At 53.6% G+C, this 19,554-nt stretch overlaps 1 protein-coding gene across 8 annotated transcripts in view; it reads left to right on the top strand.

Moving 5' to 3' along the window:
• The first annotated feature begins 3,937 nt into the window (after nucleotides 1-3,937).
• The window catches only part of SLC5A11 (solute carrier family 5 member 11), a 49,720-nt gene continuing 34,103 nt past the window's right edge, over nucleotides 3,938-19,554 (top strand). Inside the window, exons 1-5 of one of the 8 annotated variants that reach the window (XM_051847381.3) lie at nucleotides 3,951-4,096; nucleotides 4,319-4,373; nucleotides 11,576-11,748; nucleotides 13,297-13,455; nucleotides 17,611-17,682. In XM_051847381.3, the coding sequence (XP_051703341.2) occupies nucleotides 13,321-13,455; nucleotides 17,611-17,682 (207 nt within the window). In that variant the 5' untranslated portion in view covers nucleotides 3,951-4,096; nucleotides 4,319-4,373; nucleotides 11,576-11,748; nucleotides 13,297-13,320. 8 annotated transcript variants of the gene reach the window in all.

Here is a 19,554-nt window from a genome sequence, read left to right as displayed (position 1 = left end):
CTTGGAATTGCGGAGCCGCCTTCTTTGTATCCTTCTATGGGCTCTTCCGGTGGTTGTCATGGTGACCGTGGGCGGTCAAGGCCTTGGTGCAAGCGTCCCTTACATGGGAATGAGATCGTGGGGCAGTCTGAGGGCTTCCGAAGGTTTCTCCGGCAACCGTGTTGGGGCCGGCTGTTCCAGCCGTCAGCAGGAGGGGCACGCGAGGACTGCCAGCCTCCTGTTCCCAGTGCTAGGCCAGGGGAACAGACTTACCCAGGCTGGGCAGGCCCTGCTCTTGACGACAACAAACCTGGATAACAAACAAGCTGTGTATGGATTGCAAGCATTTTTGCACCAAAATAAAGTTATCTCTTCATTCCCTTTTTGATGGACCCGTGAAGCTGGGTGCCATTATCAGGACATCCCCTTTCTCAGATGGGACAATTGAGGCTCCAGGGACTTCAGCCAGGAGCAGAGGCGTGGGAAGCAGGACCCAAGTCTGTTTGTCTCCTTGTCTCTAGGTTCTTAGCCCCGACCCCATCCTGCCCCAGCTAGGGATAAAAGGCAAACAAGGTTTGTGAGAGCAGAGACTCTGGGGGAAAATGACTAAGCAAACAAAACAGAGAAAATAGGAGAAGGCAAGGGACATTGGCGGTTTCCTCTCTTTGAAGCTCTAAAGCTTGACCTTACCCACGGCAGCTAAGTGAGAGGCAGCAGCTTGGGCTTAGCCTGGGGTGGGGGAGGGCCAGGTGCACCTCCAGGTACCTCATTTAACCCTCATCCAGCCTCTGGGTGTTTAGGAGCCTCGCTTTGCAGAGGAAGAAACTTTGCATCCAGAGAGGTTAAGTGACTCTCACAATTACTGAGTCCAAAAGCCCGGCTGGTTCTGTTCCAGCTCCTGTACTCCTTCTCGCAGGGGTGTGTGTGTGCGTGGGTGGGCAGTGAGGGAGGGCTGGGGGAGGAACCACATCCCTGGCTGGGGCTCAGCCACACAGATACAGGCCACGATTAAAAGCCCTGGGCGGCCAGCTCCGTGGCTCAATAGGCTAATCCTCCTCACACGGGGTTCTAGTCCCGGTTGCCCCTCTTCCAGGCCAGCTCTCTGCTGTGGCCCAGGAGTGCAGTGGAGGATGGCCCAAGTGCTTGGGCCCTGCACCCCATGGGAGACCAGGAGAAGCACCTGGCTCCTGCCATCAGATCAGCGCGGTGCGCCGGCTGCAGCGCACCGACCGCGGCGGCCTTTGGAGGGTGAACCAACGGCAAAGGAAGACCTTTCTCTCTGTCCACTCTGCCTGTAAAAAAAAAAAAAAAAAAAAAAAAAGCCCTGGGCATCCCCTGCACACACACAGCCACACACAACATCTCAGCCGTCTGTGTTCCTAGCTGACTACTTGCAAAAACCTTATAAAGCAGGGGCATACACAGACTCAACCTTTTGGAAAGTCAGGCACTTTTGGCAACCTGGGATCTATATTCTTAGGAGGTGACCACGAGCTGTAAGTAAATCCAGGGAGACAACAGTTGGGGCAGGACCTCAGCCTTTGCCACCAGACTAACAAAACTGCCTTGGTCACACTCACAGAGCTGCTCCCATTTTTAAGATATAATTTACAATTAGTAGAATGCCTAAATCTTTTTTTTTTAAGATTTATTTATTTATTTGAAAGTCAGAGTTACACAGAGAGAGGAAAGGCAGAGAGAGAGAGAGAGAGAGGTCTTCCATCTGTTGCTTCACTCTCCAATTGGCTGCAACGGCTAGAGCTGTGCTGAGCTGAAGCCAGGAGCCTCCCCTGGAGCCTCCCATGTGGGTGCAGGGGCCCAAGGACTTGGGCCATCTTCTACTGCTTTCCCAGGCCATAGCAGAGAGCTGGATCAGAAGCGGAGCAGCCAAGACTCCAATCGGCGCCCATATGAGATGCCGGCACTGCAGGCTGCAGCTCCAACCACTACGCCACAGCGCCGGCCCCTGCCTAAGTCTTCATCATTCATTGAGTTCAATGGTTTAACCATCGTAGATGCCCTTGTAACTATCACCCAAGTCGACACAGTGGAAATTTCCAACAGGTCCCTTCCAGTCGATTCCTGTCTCCCACCCCTGACCTCCATCACTGTGGGTTTGTCCTCCCTGTTCTTGAACTTCAAACAAACAGAATCATAAGGTACAGGCTCCTTTTATGCCTCTTTTACTCAGCCTGATATTCCGGAGTGTCACCCACAGAGTTGATTTGATCCTTTTTAAAATGTCTGTTATTACTACTCTTTATCTGAAAGAGAGAGAGAGAAAAAAACAGAGAGTTTGCATCTGCTGGTTCACTCCACAAAGGTATGCAGTGGCTGGGGCTGGAGGCAGGAGTCTGAACTCAATCCAGGTCTTCCACATGGGCGGCAAGAGGCCAGTTATCTGTGCCACCCCCGTTGCTTCCTGGGATCTGCATTTGCAAGAAGCTGGAATCAGGAGCCAGGAGCGGGAATCAAACCAGGGCACTTGTGGGAGACTTGGTCATCTTAACTGCTAGGTTAAACAGCGGCTCCATGCTCCTCTTACATAGCTCAGTTTCCCACGTGTCTCAATGCACTTGCCGTTGGGTTGCCCACGCTTTGGGTGTGTTGGGAGTGTGCTGGCAGGGGACCTCTGTGTGTTAAGTCTTTGTAGCAATGTCTGTTTTCACTTCCCTGGATAAACAGCAAAGAGTGGGACTGCTGGGTCATGGGCCAGGTGCACTCATATGTTAACCTCATCAGAAACGTCCAAAGAGCTGATAACGTCATTCTCTCCCACTCATTCGCAGTGCCAAGGAGCAAGGGAGAAGCTTGACAATTAGAGCCATTGTCAGAGTTGACAAGACAGTAGCCAAGTGGGCCGCATCTGGCCCTCACGCATGAATAGTCATGAGGTCTTGTCGAACTTTTCTAGAACAATCGGAAGTTCCGGCCTCCTGGCGCGTCTTCCCCAGCTGCAGCTGAGTCATGGCTGGCCCCTTCCGCTGGGACGTCGGCTCCCCAGATGGCCACGGGCCCTCTCCCTCTGCTGGAGGCACCTGGGACAAGGTCCTACGTCCCACCGCTGTGCCCAGGAAGTCAGGACCAGAATGCGCCTTGACGGAGCATTACAGCCCCCGCTGCCTTCCCTGCTGATGCAGCCTCTGGTCTTCCGATCCCTGGTCCCATGTCTTCTCCCTTCCTCCAATCCCAGTTGTCATTGGCAGCACAGGCGCCTAACCCACTGGCCTTACCATGGTGTCTCTGCCTATGCGGGCCGATCTCCAACCGCTGATGCACCTCTCAGCCCTCCCACCCCCTTACCATGCCCCCACGGCTCCTGCACGGTTCTGTAACCTTGTGGGCTGAGTTCAAATCCTGGCTCTGCCACTTGCTGGTGGGCTGGCCTTGGGCCAGTTACTTATCATCACTCCCTCATCAGGACCACTGGAGGTTGCAATAGGACCTGTCTAGTCGGAGGAGGGTTTGGAAAGACCGTGTGGGTGAAGACACATCAGTCACGGCTAAGGCTGGGCCAGGCTGAAGCTGGGAGCCAGGAACTCCATCCAGGTCCTGCACATGGGTGGCAGGAACCCAAGTCCTTGAACTATCACCTCTGCTTCCCTGGGTGCACATTAGCAGGAAGCTGGAGTCAGGCGTTGGAGCCCAGGCACTCTGACGTGGGCTGCAGGTGTCTCAGGTGCTAGGCGCAACACCTGCCCCTTAGCAACTACTTCTGAAAGAGCCTGGGTGCTCTGAGCATTTAGCAAAAGCTGTTGCAATGCCCACTGGCTTTCCTGGGAGTCCTGGGCTCACTGTGGAGTGGGGGTGGGGGGGCTTCCCTGGTCACGGCCAGGGCACTCCTCCTGGGCGCCACAGTCTTCGTCTTTGCCCTGGCCTGGAGGGCACAGAGAAGTGGCTGAACCAGCAGTGGCCACTGCTGCTGCCTCAGCTGGGGCTGGGCTGTCAGCTCCCCTACATCCCCAGCCAGTGTCTGTCCTCCCCCGCCCCCTCCAGCTGTCCCTAGCCGGCCTGTCCCCAGCGAGGAGGCGGGCCAGAGGAAGAGTGAAGGAAGCAGGACAGCGCCCTGTGCTCCAGCGTCTTCTCCGGCCCCTCCCAGCCATGGGCTCCCCGCCAGGTGAGGACCCTGACCAAGGCCACGTGGGCAGGGCGCAGAGCAGGCCACCTTCTCCATGGGGGCCTGCTCAGAGTTCAAGGGTTCCGGGGAGATCATTCACGCTTCCCTTAATCCCTGTGGTGGTGGCTGAGGCTGGAGTTTGGAGTTTGACCTGCTTGGAGAAGCAGGCACACAGGAAGGGTCTCGGCCGTGCTCTGAGGCTCTCGGTCTCCCTTCTCACAGCCATCTCTGCCTCCAAAGACCCAGCAGGGCAGGTGCACCTTGCGTCTGGAACAAGGTAAGAGACTCCCTCCTCCTCCTCCCATCGCGTAACCTCTCTGCAAACTTGGGAGCTGGGCTAAGGACATGGGGCAGGGGGAGGGGGCTGCAGAAAGTCCCCAGCGGTGAACCCTGGGGTGGGGGTGGGGGCTCAGCCCCTCTCTGCAGAGAAGCAGAGTCAGGCGCTAGGCAAACGGAGTGTGTTTTGGGAGGAGGGGGGACGGTGGACATTGTGACACGAAGCTGGCAGGCAGCGGCACTGGGCATGGGTCCCAGCCCCTGCGCTCTCCCAAGTTCAAAGACATTGAAGCCAATCTTTTCACTTCGCTGAGCCTCTGGTTTCTTATCTGTCAAGTGGAAACGTGAACCTCAGCCTGGCACAGCGCACAGGTGTGCTGTATAAGGACCCAAAGAGATAGCAGAGGTGACAGAGCGGGAGAGACCAACAGCTACGGGGATGTTACTACAACACCACGGTAGTTGCCATTAACGACAAGGCAAATATAGCCGGACACACACAGAGAGCTTTACAGCCTGGAACCCGTCTACCTGGCACGGTTACCTGCTAAGGTAGGCACAGGCACCCTGATTCATGTATGCCCAGAGCCTAAAAACCACGAGCAGCTTGTTGAGGTAACACAGGAAGCAGATGGCCACGCCGAGGCTCTGCTCCCTTGGCTGTGAGCTTAGCGGTGCCATCGTGTTCCCGGCTGGTGCTGGGGAAGCCGTGGGTAGCAGAACCCTCCCCAGGGGGATCCGACTCCTTGGGAGCTCGCAGTGTGCCCGGGTCTACAGTGAAGGTTGTAGATGCCATGCGTGTCTGTAAAGCCCACGGTTATGGGGCTTGTTTTGAGGATGCAGTGTGAGTGACATAGACGTGGTCCTGGCCTCCATGGAGCTTACAGCACAGGACAGCCACGCGGATGCACGAGACTCATACAAACCAAACATCGGGCTGGGTCAAATGGTGACGAGAAGCCAAGTTTTCTAGGACAGCCAATAACTCATGGACCCAGGTTAGATCAGGCTCCTCTGGGGCTAACCTCTGGGGTTATCTGGGGATAGAGTGACCATGAAAGGATGAGCAGACAGGCAAAGAGTGTAGGGAAGAGCCTCGCAGGCAGAGGGGGCAGAACGATGAAGACCCCCAGGCCAGAAATAGTTCAAGGAGCAGAAACAAGGCCAGTCCGCCGTGAAGCTGGGGAAGGAGGGGGCCCAACAGCAGGTGCACAGATGGTCTGAACAGGAGGATGATCTGCCCTGACTTGTGTCCGGAGACCTCGCTGGCGTCTGTGAGGCGTGGATTAAGAAGGACGTATGGAGGAGGCCTGACAGGAGACCTCTGCTCTAGGGGAACAGATGCTGCGGGGGGCTCGGAGGGGGCATGGACATAAAGGCGAGGGGGAAATGGACGAACCGAGTCATGATTCGGAAGCAGAAGAGGATGGACTTATGGGGTCGATGGGTCCTGGGAGGAGATGCTGTAAATTCTGACGCTGTGTTTGTGTGCTGTGACATCCTGGAAGTTTAGATGCCATGGCAGACGCAGAGAGGTGTCACAGAGCACGTGAGGAATGGATGGATGGATGGATGGATGGATGGATGACTTCAGGGTGACTCTCTGGTTTCTGGCGTGAGTGGCACAGGGGCTGAGGTTGCTGTTGAGTGAGAGGACAGGAGGCAGCACCTGCTCGGTGCCCGTGTGAACTCTGAGACGTCCACTGAGCCAGACAGGTGCTCCCTTGACTTTCATTCCCTCCAGGAATCGTGAGACAAGGTCACCCCTGCAGGGGAGTTGCTGGGTGCTGGGTGGAGAATGCTCACCCATGTCCCCTGAGCCATCAGTCACCTTCTGTGGGCCATGTGGGAGAGCTGCCTGCCCTGCCGTGCCTGGAATCTGGCTCTTCCCAGTGGGCTGGGGGTGACCCAGCCTCTGCTTCAGCCCAAGGTGCTGCAGTCTGTCGACTGCCCACTTTCTAGAGAAGTGAGTTTTTTTATTTGAAAGGCAGAGTTGCAGAGAGAGAGAGGTCTTCCATCCACTGGTGGTTCATTCCCCCAGATGGCTGTAATAGCCAGGCTGGAACAGGAGCCTGGAACTTTATTCAGTTCTCCCACATGGGTCCAGGGGCCCAAGCACTTGTGGCATCTTCCACTGCTTTCTCAAGTGCATTAGCCAGAACGTGGAACAGACGGGAGTTGAACCAGCACCTCTATGGGATGCTTGTGTTTGTAGGCTGCACTGCAATGCTACCCCCATAGGCAACTGTTTTTTTTTTTTTTTTTTTTTTAAAAAAAAACTCTGGGATGGGGCCAGTGCTGTGGCGTACTAGTAGGCTAAACCTCTGCCTATGCACCAGCATCCCATATGGGTGTCAATTTGAATCCTTGCTGCTCCACTTCCAATTCAGCTCTCTGCTATGGCCTGGGAAAGCAGTGGAGGATGGCCCAAGTCCTTGGGCCCCTGCACCCACGTGGGAGACCTGGAAGAAGCTCCTGGCTTCAGATTGGCTCAGCTCTGACCATTGTGGCCAATTCAGGAGTGAACTTCTCTGTCTCTTCCGCTCTCTCTTTCTCTGTAATTCTACCTCTCAAATAAATAAATCTTAAAAAAAAAAAAAAAGAAAAGAAAAGAAAAGAAAACCCACAAAGCTCTGGACATCAGCTGGTCAGGAGATCCAGAAGTGGTTGTTTGGCTTCTTCCTTCTGCACTTCCAAGCCCTGACAGCCCCCCTCTTCCTTGCAGATTAGACCTCCTCCCTCTGACTGGGCTCCCTGCTCTCAGGCCAGTCCATGGCCCAGCTTGGAGCTGGGAGTAGGCAGCCACCCCCGCTGCAGGCAGCCACGGCAGAGGGAGAGGGAGGGGTGTGTGTGGCTGCCAGCCAGGGGCGATGACACTGGTGCTGGCCCTGGTTATCACCTGTGGAATTTTCCATGGCAGCGGCGTGGTTAGGAGCTGGATCAGTCATTTACCAGCAGTGTGGGCTGGGCTGGGCCTCAGCTCTCTTTCCTTCCCTGTGCAATCGGAGACTTGGCCCCTCAGGGTGCTGCGTTTGAGAGGAGGTGGGGCACACAAGTGACTAATGTCTGCCCAACCACAAAGGCCACCCTCCTTTCATTTTTTTTTTTTTACATAGTTTTATAAGCAGAATGGGAACAGCTCAAGTCTCCTGTACCTAATCGTGTTATATAACAAACTTGCTTTCCTGCTCTTAACCAACCTGTGACATGCATCGCATTAATAGTCCCCATTTTATAGCCGGGGACCCCAAGAGGAGGTGATTTGCTCAAACACATGGAGCTAGCAGGAGGCAGAGCTGGGATCTGAGCCAAGGCAGTTCTAAGTCTACACCTTATCTGCTCACATCTATCTCCAGGTCTCAGGCCCGTTAATACAAGTTGTGATGAGACAGTTGTCGTCAGCTTTGGTTAGTGTGCAGGCAATTCCCCTGGTTCTCTCTCCCCTCTCTCCCCCTCCCCCTCCTCCTTCCTCCCTCTCGCTCCTGCTACCTGCTCTGGCGTGTTTCATATTTATCAGCAAATACTCCCGCATCCTGGCAAAATACTTGGTGCTACTCTGTGTATTTGAGTATTTTTTTTTTAAGATTTATTTATTTACTTGGAAGAGTTACACAGGGAGAGAAAGAGAGGCAGAGAGAAAGAGAGAGAGAGGTCTTCCATCCACTGGTTCACTCCCCAGATGGCTGCAACGGCCAGAGCTGCACCAATCCGAAGCATGGAGCCAGGAGCTTCTTCCGGGTCTCCCACGTGGGTGCAGGGGCCCAAGCACTTGGGCCCTCTTTTGCTGATTTCCCAGGCCACAGCAGAGAGCCGGATCGGAAGTGGAGCAGCTGGGACTCAAATCGGTGCCCACATGGGCTGCCGGCACTGCAGGTGGCAACTTTACTCGCTACGTCACAGTGCCAGCCCCAATCTTTGAGTATTTCTAATACATGCTAATGGTTTTGTGCTGAGTCTTTTTTTTTTTCCCAAAGATTTATTTATTTACTTGAGAGGTATCTTTACAGATAGATAGAGGGAGAGACACAGTGAGAAGTCTTCCATCCACAATTTCATCTCCCAGATGGCTGTAATGGTCAGAGCAGAGCCGATCCAAAGCCAGGAGCCAGGGGTCCAGGACTTGGGCCATCCTCCACTGCTTTCCATCATCACGGACCCAGCTTCCAACAGGAGACAGTGAAGGCTCCTGCCCATGTCCCCTGGGCTGTGGAGCTGCTTGCTGGCTTCTTCCTGGCACTGGGGCCCAGACCATGTTCCACCTGCCAGCGCCACTGGTGTGCAGGGTGAGAGTGGGCCCTGTTGGTGCACAGGTACCTCCAAGGCAGGGCCTCAGGCAGCCTCAAGGGCGAGATGAGCAAAGCCTTTGGGACACAGCAGAGTGCCCTCATGAGAGAGGAAGCCAGAGCCCATGCCAGGTCGGCCTGCCCACCTGAGGCAGGCAAAGAGCACAGCACCCCAGTGCAAGGGGTCAAAGAGTGCTGGGCCACTTTCCCAAGCAGCCCTGGGCACACGCGGCACTGCGAGGGGCTGGGCTGAAAACCCACGGTGGAGAGGTGAGGGTGGGGGGCTGCCTTTCTTACAGCTTTGTTCTTTGTGCTGAAACGGAGCTTAGTGTTTGTTCCACAAAGTTTCCAGGGTCTGGCAGAGAGCCTGACATGCAGCTGGTACCTAACCAATGCTTGCTCCACTGACTTTCCAGCGCCTAGTATGGAGCCTGGTATACAGTTGGTGCCTAATGAAATGTTTGTTACATGGAGTTTCTAGGACCTAACACAAAGCCTGGCACCCAACTGGCTCCTAACAAATATTTGTTCCACTGAGTTTCTGGGGCTTAGCATAGAGCCTGGTACACAGTCAGTGCCTAATAAATGTCTGTTGCACCGAGTTGTCAGCACCTACCACAGAATCCAGCACACTGATAAATATTTGTGGAAAAGAAATACAGCTGGGGCTGGTGCTGTGATATAGCAGGTAAAGTTACCTCCTATGACACGGGCATCCCATGTGATCGCTGGTTCAAGTCCCAACTGCTCCACTTCTGATCCAGCTCCCTGCTATTGCCCTGGGAGAGCAGCAGAGGATGGCCCAAGTCCCTGGATCCCCGCTCCCACTTGGGAGACCTGGATAGAGTTCGAGGCCCTTGGGTTTGACTCAGTCCAGCCCTGGCTGCTGTAGCCATTTGGTGAGTGAATCAGTAGGAAGATTCTCTCTCTCTCTCCATCTTTTTCTGTAATTCTGCCTTTCAAATAAATAAGTAAATCTTAACCAAAAAAATTAAAAAAAAAAAAAAGAAGAAAGAAGAAACAGAGACAGAGAGAGGCAGGAGATCAAAGGGGAGGAGGGCTGGTGGAAGGGAGGAGAGAGTAGGGCAGCCGGTACTGGATAACACAAGCAGTTCTGATTCAGCACCTGGGTTCAACTCTTACCTATGGGGTTTCCTGGGCCCTGGAAGCCAGGGGCACAGCCAGGGCCACAGCCTGGCTCCAAGGAGACGTCTGTCTCTCAACTGCCGAGCGGAGGTGCAACGGCGTGGGCCTAACAGCCTGGCACTTGCACAGAAATCACTGTTGTGCCCATGGGATATCTTAGTGAAGAAGGGGAACACTGGGGGGGGGGATCAGCCTGGGAGCCTGAGGCCCGGCTCCCAGCCCCACCGCCCTGGGGCTCAGGAAGGGCCCAGAGCCGTGCCAGCCTCCCCAAGGCAGTGATGAATGACTTGTTTATCTGCTGCAAGCTGCTCCCATCCCTCCCCGGTGCCTGGCAGGCAGAGGGCTGCAAGGGAGTGGGGCGGGGCAGGGCTGCCCACCAGCCGGCCACGCCCAGTGCAGTTCTGGGACAGCTGGCCCCACTCCCAACACCAGCATCCCCACTGCAGGTCTCCACCTGGAGCTGCTTCCTGTGTGTGCAGTCCTGGCCTTGCACCAAGTCTCCTGTTGTGGAAGCAACAGTTTGAAGTGCTTGGAAACACGGGCAGACCTGGGTTCGAGTCCCAGCTTTGTCACTCATCAGCTGTGTGACTCTGGATGGGATGCTAAACCTCACTGAGCCATGACTCACTCAACCATTAAGAGCCATGAGAACATCACCCTGAGACCCTCCCACCTTCCATCTCAGGCTGCAGCCTCCAACTCTGGGGGTCTCCAAGCCCCATCCTTGTTTCTACCTTCTCCATCAGACACCTGAAGTCCCTGGTCCACTTAGGTTAGTCCTGAGCAGGTACCATCATCATCACATTTCATGGCACCAGTGATCACAAAACCCCCACCTGACCAAGACTCAGAGAGGTGAGGGGTGAGCCAGGTTGGGGTTTTGGCTTCTGCTACTTCCCCTGTGTTTTGTGGGTAAGAGACAGCAGGGCCACAGCTGCCCGTGCTGGGGTCTCTCTGCCTCCCCTTCCTCCTCTCTCGTCTTCCCTCCCCTGCGTCTCCTCTCCCTGAATACTCCACACCAGTGCTTGCTGTGTCTCCTCTTCCTGGAGGGGCCACCACACCCCAGGATGGTGAAGTTCAGAAAAGCACAAGCTTTTATGTTCAGGGCATTATCTCGGATGTTTTTCAGAAGATGGATTCTTAAATTAAAAGCATGGGGTGGGCATTGTGGCACAGAGGCCTAAGCCATCACTTACAACACAGGCATCCCATGTCAGAGTGTCGGTTTGGGTCCTGGTTCCTCCACTTCTTATCCAACTCCCTGCTGATGCACCTGGGAAGGCTGTAGATGATGGGCCAAGTGTTTGGGTCCTAGCCACCTATGTGGCAGGTCCCAATGGACTTCCAGACTCTTGGCCCAGCTCTGCCTGTCACCGGCATTTGGGAAAGGTAGAGTTATGGAGGTGGGGGAGAGAGAGAGAGAGAAAGAGATCTCCCATCTGCTGGTTCACTTCCCAAATGGCCACCATGACTAGGGCTGGGCCAGACCGAAGCCATGAGCCTGGAAGTCCATCCAGGTCTCCCCCGTGGGTGCAGGTGCCCTAGTACTTGGGCCATCCTTAACTGCTTTCCCTGGTAGATTAGCAAGGAGCTGGATCAGAACTTGAGCGGCCAGAACTGGAACCAGTGCTCATATAGGATGCCAGTGGCTTAAAATGTGGCACCACAACACCAGTCCCAATCAGGCATTCTCAAATGGAAACTTTCTGGTGTTGGCAGGGCTGAATTCCTTCTGGATTCTCCCAGAGACAGCTTGCCCCTTTGTTTTTTCCAGCTAGCAGAAGCTGTTGACATCCCTTGGCTCATGAACCATCACCCCATGATCAAAGCCAGCCACCTTGGAGCAAATCTTCGCCACACTCCCATCTCTCTGGCTCTCTGGATTTCATCTCCCCTTGTGACTACATTAGATCCACCCAGATAATCCAGGCACCTCCGTATTTTAAGGTCAGCTACATCGAAGTATTGCTGACTAGCAGCCTTAATTTCATCTGTAAACTTTATTTTAAAAAAGATTTTATTTCTTTTATTATTGAGAGGTAGAGTCAGAGAGAGAGAGAAAGAGAGAGAGAGAGAGAGGTCTTCCATCCACTGGTTCACTCCCCAGATGGCTGCAACGGCCTGGAGTTTGCCAATCCAAAGCCAGGAGCCAGGATATTCTTCCAGGCAGGGGCCTAAGCACTCGGACCATTTTCTGTTGCTTTCCCAGGCCATAGCAGGGAGCTGGATAGGAAGAGGAGCAGCTGGGACTAGAACCAGTGCCCATATGGGATGCCATCACTGCAGGTGGAGGCTTAGCCTACTATGCCACAGCGCAGGTCCCCCATCTGCACACATAATTGTCCCTTGTCATGGATCAACATATTCACAGGTTCTGGTGTTTAGATATCAACATCTTTGGGGGCTGTTCTTCTAAGAACCCCTTATATTGCCTGTGGAAGTGCAGTAGACTGAAAAACAGCTTAGAACTATGATTCAAAGCAGATTCTGGAGCAAGATTATTGGAGTTCAAACCCTAGCTCCACTACTCTGTGCTGTGTTGTGTTGGGTAAGTTACTCCTCTGTACTTTAACCTCAACCATGATAACAAGAGTGCCAATTCTGCAGGTTAGTGAACACTTAGAATGAGGCCTGTCGTGGTGGAGGGGCTATTTTTAGGTGTATATTAAGCATATGTCAGCATCAGCACTGTGGTGTTGTAGGCTAAGCCTCTGCCTGTGGTGCTGGCATCCCACATGGGCACCAGTTCATATCACAGCTGCTCCTCTTCTGATCCAGCTCCCTGCTAATGCCCCTGGGAGAGCAGCAGAAGATGGCCCAAGTGCTTAGGCCCCTGCATGCATGTGGGAGACCTGGAAGAAGCTCCTGGCTCCTGGATTCGGATCAGCCCAGCCCTGGCTGTTGCAGCCATTGGGGAGTGAACCAGTGGATGACAGAACTTTCTCTCTGTCTCTTCCTCTCTCTCTCTCAAATAAATAATAAAAACTTTTTAACAAATTAAAAAAACCACATGTACCTTTGTGGGCTTGTCCAGCTTTGGAACAAGACTGCAGTGCCTACCTGAGCTTCAGGCAAGATCAGTGGCTTGACTCTTGTGCAGCTGTGATGTACATTGGAAGTGGGGACTGTGACTAGGAGCCCCATTCTCCTCTTACTCCAGAACACTGCTTACCAAGTGGATGTGCTCACTAAACACGTGCTAACTGAAGAGGATGCTGACACCACATCCACTATGCAGACTGCCATGTGAATGGCTGACTTGGTAAAACGTCCACTGCGATTTAATGGGACTTGTAAACGTTTGTTGAATAAATCAGTGAGTGGATGGATGGATGGATGGAGGGAGAGAGGGAGGGATCTGCCTTTCTACATTGTCTCACCACACTCCCCTCCACCTGGGGCCTCTTCCTCAGATGCGCCAGGGAGGCAGCTACGGAAAGGGTGAGAAGAGTGATTCTGGGATCCGTCACCTGACGTGTGTTTGTGCTTCTGCAGGAGTCGGAGCGCGTGTTCAGGACCATGGAGAGCAGCACCAGCAGTCCTCAGCCCCCGCTGTCCGATCCCTTGGATCCTTTTCCCCAGAGGAGCCTGGAGCCAGGTGACATTGCAGTGCTGGTCCTGTACTTCCTCTTTGTCCTGGCTGTTGGATTATGGGTAAGCCAGGCCATGGAGGGCCGGGCGGGGGGCAGGTGGGGAGGAAATGTCTGACCAGAGATGGCAGTTAGCCACATCCTTTTGAAGATAGGATACTGATGACGAAAAAAAACTAGCTCAAGCTCATAGAATAATCAGTGTCATAGAGTAATGTGTCAGGCACTGTGTTAAAGCTTTTTCATTTATGTTCTTCCTCTCTGAGAATTTTATTTATTTATTTATTTGAAAGAGTTACAGAGAGAGAGGGAGAGACAGAGAGAGAGAGATCTTCCACCTGCTGGTTCACTCCTCAGATAGCCACAATGGCCAGGACTGAGCCAGGCCAAAGCCAGGATCCAGGAACTCTATCAGGGTCTCCCATGTGGGTGCAGGAGCCCAAGGACTTGGTCCATCTTCCACTGCTTTTCCAAGATCATTAGCAGAGAGCTGGATTGGAAGTGGAGTGAGTGGACATGAACTGGCAACCATATGGGATGTCAGTGTTGGAGGTGGTAGCTTAACCCACTAAGCCACAATGCCAGCCCCATGATAAACTCCTTGGAGCAGAACCATCCAAAGAATAGATGCCTTTATGATTATTGATTTTAGGTGTGGAGCCAATCTTTATTACATCGTCCATGTGTGCAAAGTCTCATCACTGCCTCACCAACAGTATCTCCCTCTCACAGGGGAGATAACATCTCAGTATATTGCTAATATGCACTTATAATAACAAATGAGGCTAGACACCTTTGTGTATGTTTAAGGATAGCCTTATGTGGACTATGGTTTCATATCTTTTGCCCATTTTATTAGGTTCTTGCCTTTTTTCCTTGTTGATTTCTAAGAGCTCTTTATATATTAAGGATCTAGTAACTTTGAGGCAAGGATGGTATGGAGAAGATGCTGCTGACTGGTTTTTAGGTTTTCTGGCACCAGGCACTTGAGCACTACGGTGAACTGAGGTGTGCTTACTTTGGGCTGACTCTGCAGGTCTTTTTGCTACTCCCACCCCTTATCTTTCACTCACTTGGGCCAAGAAAGGAAAAGTGCTGGACACTCCAAAGGCCATGCACCTGACCTTTCCCCGTTTGCCCTACCTTGGTAAGACATACAGGGCTGAGTTGCCATTAAATCAGACAGGCCTGGGGTCAGGGTCAGGGTCAGGGTCAGGGTTATGGTAAGGATAAAGGTAGAGGCCCTGGAGACAGCAGTGAGTGCAGGCGCTGGTGGCTTTGCCTAGTAGCAGCTCTCTCAATAAGTCCCATGTTGTGGAGTTGTTAGGTTGGGGAAGAAACTTCCAGAACCAGAGGTGCAAGGACAGTGGGGTCAATTTCAGGAGAGTGGCATTTTGGAGCAGAGATCCACGCAGTCTCTCCTGGCCCTGCAGATGGACAGAGTCACTTGATGTCCACCCTCGCACAGGGAAGAGAGTGCTGGGTTGGCTTGTGCCGAGTCCTGTGGCTGTCCAAGCAGACGCCAGCCAGGTGTCCACTCTGAGTGTGTTGCTGACACCTGAGGGAGGCCCCACAGAGGCCTGCACAAGAGGACCATGCAACTCTGCCATGTCCCTGGTTTGGGAAGTCCTGAGTTAGATAATCTCTTCAAATCCACTTCAGCACAAGGAGCACTTGGCTTTTGTATTTTAAATTTTATTATTTTATTTGAAAGGTAGAGAAATGATAGATAGATAGATAGATAGATAGATAGATGACAGAGAAACAGAGATTCAGAGACAGAGAACAGATATCTTCCATCCACCGGTTCACTCTCCAAACCTCCACAACAGTCAGGTCTGGGCCAGGCCAAAGTCAGGAGCCCAGAACTCCATCCAGGTCTCCCGCGTGGGTGATAGGGACCCATGTACTTAAGTTGTCACCTGCTGCCTCCCAGAGTGTGCATTAGCAGGGAGCTGGAGCCAGCAGCAGAGCTGGGACTCAAACCCATGCACTCTGATACAGGATGTAGGTGTCCCCAGCAGTGTCTCAACCACTATATCAGACACTGACCCTGGGTTCTTTATTTGCAGGAAGTACTTCCTGTGTCAGAGTTCATCAGGAAGGAGCCACAGGGGCTGTTTCCTATGGCAAGATCAGTTGCGGGTGTGAAAACTGGCTATCTCCTGTGCAAAGCAAGAATCCCCTCCCTGACATCTACACCCAGGGCTCAGAGAGTGAAACACATATCCAAGATGACACAGCTACACAGTGGCCAAAATGTCCCTATTAAAACATTCGCAGTGGCCAGCGCTGTGGTGTAGCTGGTAACGCCACCATTTCCAGCACTGGCATCCCATATGGGTGCCTGTTTGAGTCCCAGCTGCTCTGCTTCTGATCCTGCTCCCTGCTGATGTGCCTGGGAAAGCGGCAGAAGATGGTCCAGTGCTTGGGCCCCTGAACGCACGTGGGAGACCCAGAAGAAGCTCCTGACTCCTGGCTTTGGCTTGGCTAACCACAGCTGTTGCAGCCATTTGGGGAGTGAACCAGTGGATGGAAGATTTTCTCTCTCTCTCTCTCTCTCTCTAACTCTGAATTTTAAATAAATAAAACAAATGTTAAAAATAAAATAGAACACTCTCAATGACAGGAAGCTCACTCTTGGGAAAGGTGGGCCCCCGGATCACTAAGAGCACAGACTCCCAGCTCAGGCTGACCTGGGTTTGAGTCACTGGCTCTTGCACCGTCTAGAGAAGTGACGTCACTTCTGACGAGCTGTGGTCTGAGTGTATGCCCCCAGGTTCACACGTTGAAACTTAACGGTCAATGTGATAGCGTTAGCAGGTGGCACACAGAGGAGGTGGTTGAGATCTGAGGGCAGAACCCGCAGCAAGGGGCTTGGAAGCCTTTTTTTTTTTTTTTTTTTTTTTTTTTTTTTTTTTTTGGACAGGCAGAGTGGACAGTGAGAGAGAGACAGAGAGAAACATCTTCCTTTTGCCGTTGGTTCACCCTCCAACGGCCGCCACGGCCGGCGCGCTGCAGCTGGCGCACCGCGCTGATCTGAAGCCAGGAGCCAGGTACTTATCCTGGTCTCCCATGGGGTGCAGGGCCCAAGCACTTGGGCCATCCTCCACTTCACTCCCTGGCCACAGCAGAGAGCTGGCCTGGAAGAGGGGCAACTGGGACAGAATCCGGCGCTCCGACCGGGACTAGAACCCGGTGTGCTGGCGCCGCTAGGTGGAGGATTAGCCTAGTGAGCCGCGGCGCTGGTCATGGAAGCCTTCTGAGAGAGGCTGGAGGGAGCCCGCCAGTCCCTGTCTGCCCTTCTGCCCTTTGGCGGTGCGAGGTCACAGAGGAGGCGCCCTCTCCAGGCAGCAAGTCTGCCAGCACCTTAGCCTTGGACTTCCCAGCCTCCGCACTCTGAGCAGCTAATCTCTGTTGTTAGGAGCCACCCAATCCCGGATGTTCTGCTACAGCAGTGCAAAAAGCGAACAGACCAAGACACACGCCTCGGCTCCTTCATCTGTCACAGCCGCCTGTGACACCAAGCTCGTGGGGGGTTGGAAAGGATTAAAATGCGGCGATGGTGACAAAATGCTTAGTGCAGTGTCTGTCACCTGGAAGCCGCCATCGTAAGCAAGCCACGAATCTAAAGCTCAGGCGTTGTCAGGTGCGTGAATCAGGGAAAAGAATCCATGGCTCCTCTCGAGACATTCAAGCCAACAATTTCTTTTTTTTTTTTTAATTTAATTTAATTTTATTTTATTTTGACAGGCAGAGTGGACAGTGAGAGAGAGAGACAGAGAGAAAGGTCTTCCTTTACCATTGGTTCACCCTCCAATGGCCGCTGCGGCCGGCGCGCTGCGGCCGGCGCACCACGCTGATCCGAAGCCAGGAGCCAGGTGCTTCTCCTGGTCTCCCATGGGGTGCAGGGCCCAAGCACTTGGGCCATCCTCCACTGCACTCCCTGGCCACAGCAGAGAGCTGGCCTGGAAGAGGAGCAACCAGGACAGAATCCGGCGCCCTGACCAGGACTAGAACCTGGTGTGCCGGCGCCGCAAGGCAGAGGATTAGCCTAATGAGCCACGGCGCCCCCAACAATTTTTTACTATCCATAGGGCAGACGAGATGCCTTTGACTCCCAAATCTGGCCCTGCTGGGCCCCCAGGTCACCGGTCCTGTCCTGGGCCACCTCTGATTGCTGCCGCTTCCCCTCCTGAACCCCTTTTCTCTGTTTCAGTCCACAGTGAAGACCAAAAGAGACACAGTGAAAGGCTACTTCCTGGCTGGAGGGGACATGGTGTGGTGGCCGGTAAGTGCTCTTTGGTTCACTCACAGCCAGCTCTCAAGGACAAAGCGCTGATCTTTGGATGCCTTGGTCCCATGTTGTCCCATGTCCCACGTTGGCGGGAAGTCACGGTCCAAACTAGAGAAGGCTGGGCTCCCCCTTGGTTCACCCAAGGGAATACTCTAGGGTTGGCCGGGTTTTACGTAAGGCTGAGAGCAGAGGCTCAAGGTATCTGTAACTTCTGTTACAAGGTATCTGTAACTTCTCTCATTTCTCATTTCCTATGGAAATGCGAGGGACCCAGATTAGCCCAAGCCATCCTGAGCAAGAAGAATCAAGCTAAGGACTCAGGTTTCTGATTCCACGAAGCAGTAGAACGCTGTGATTCTGGGCAGAAGGACAGACACAGAACAGGGCACAGAATTCGATGAGAACCAGAGACTAGAGTCTCACTAGGAGGCACAACATCCCTCATGCAGCTCTCCCTCCTCTTCCTCCTCCTTTCCCCCATCCCCTCCCTCTCCCTCCTCCTCCTCCTCCTCCTCTCTCTCTCTCACCTTCTTTCTCCTCTTTCCCACCAGACTGGCGGTGATGAGCCAGTGGCTGAGCACAGCTCTGCAGTACCTACCCCCAACCCCTGCCACGTACTTCCCCCTGGTTTCCCCAGCCCCAGTCCCAGGCACCACCAGACGTTGTACCCAAGCTTCAAATTCCCCACAGAGAGAGCACAACTGCCCAGGCCCAAAGCCCATCCAGCCCAATCAACTGAGGCCAGAGACTGGAGTCATTGAGCACAGCTTTGGCTGCTTAATGTCCAACCAGAAGGAGCTGGGGAGTAGCACAGGCTTCCTGACTCTCATTGTGAAGCAGTTTCTTAGTTTCTTTTTTTTTTTTTTTTTTTTTTTTTTTTTGACAGGCAGAGTGAACAGTGAGAGAGAGAGACAGAGAGAAAGGTCTTCCTTTGCTGTTGGTTCACGCTCCAATGGCTGCCGCTGCCGGTGCGCTGCGGCCGGTGCACCGCGCTGATCCGAAGGCAGGAGCCAGGTGCTTCTCCTGGTCTCCCATGGGGTGCAGGGCTTAAGCACTTGGGCCATCCTCCACTGCCTTCCCGGGCCACAGCAGAGAGCTGGCCTGGAAGAGGGGCAACTGGGACAGAATCTGGCGCCCCAACCGGCACTAGAACCCGGTGTGCCGGCGCCGCTAGGCGGAGGATTAGCCTGTTGAGCCGCGGCACTGGCCAGTGAAGCAGTTTCTACAAAACCTGTTCCCCTTTCCCCTGTCTCTGCCTAGGGATGCTCTGCACAGTTGTTCAGGCTGTGCACTGTACAACCCTAAGGAATGCAATTTACACTTTAGCCATCATAGACAAGCATCATCTTTTTAAAAAGAGATTTATGTATTTATTTATTTGAAAGCCAGAGAGAAAGGAAGGGACACACAGAGTGAACCATCCGCTGGTTCATTCCCCAGATGCCTGAAACAGCCAGGGCTGGGCCAGACTGAAGCCAGGAGCCAGGAGCCACTTCCAGGTCTTTCATGTGCATAGCAGGGGCTCAAACACTTTGGTTATCCTCCACTGCCTTCAAAGGTCACTAGCAGGGAGCTGGGTCAGAAGTGGAGCAGGGGTGGGCACTGTGGAGTAGCAGCTAGAGCCACCGTCTGTAGTACCAGCATACTATGTGGGTGCTGGTTCAAATCCGGGCTGCTGCACTTCTGATCCAGCTCCCTGATGGGAGCTGATGGCCTGGGAAAGCAGTGGAGGATGGCTCAAGTCCTTGGGCCCCTGCACCCGCGTGGGAGACCTGGAAGAAGCTCCTGGCTCCTGGCTCCTGGCTTCAGATTGGTGCAGCTCTGGCTGTTGAGGCCATCTGGGGAGTGAACCATCGGACGGAAGAC

Source organism: Oryctolagus cuniculus, chromosome 19 (genome assembly GCF_051225735.1).
Source record: "Oryctolagus cuniculus isolate XC-2025 breed Fujian yellow rabbit chromosome 19, ASM5122573v1, whole genome shotgun sequence".
Classification (NCBI taxonomy): domain Eukaryota; kingdom Metazoa; phylum Chordata; class Mammalia; order Lagomorpha; family Leporidae; genus Oryctolagus; species Oryctolagus cuniculus.
Note: the sequence above shows the minus strand (reverse complement) of the source record. Positions and strands in the feature narration are given on the sequence as shown.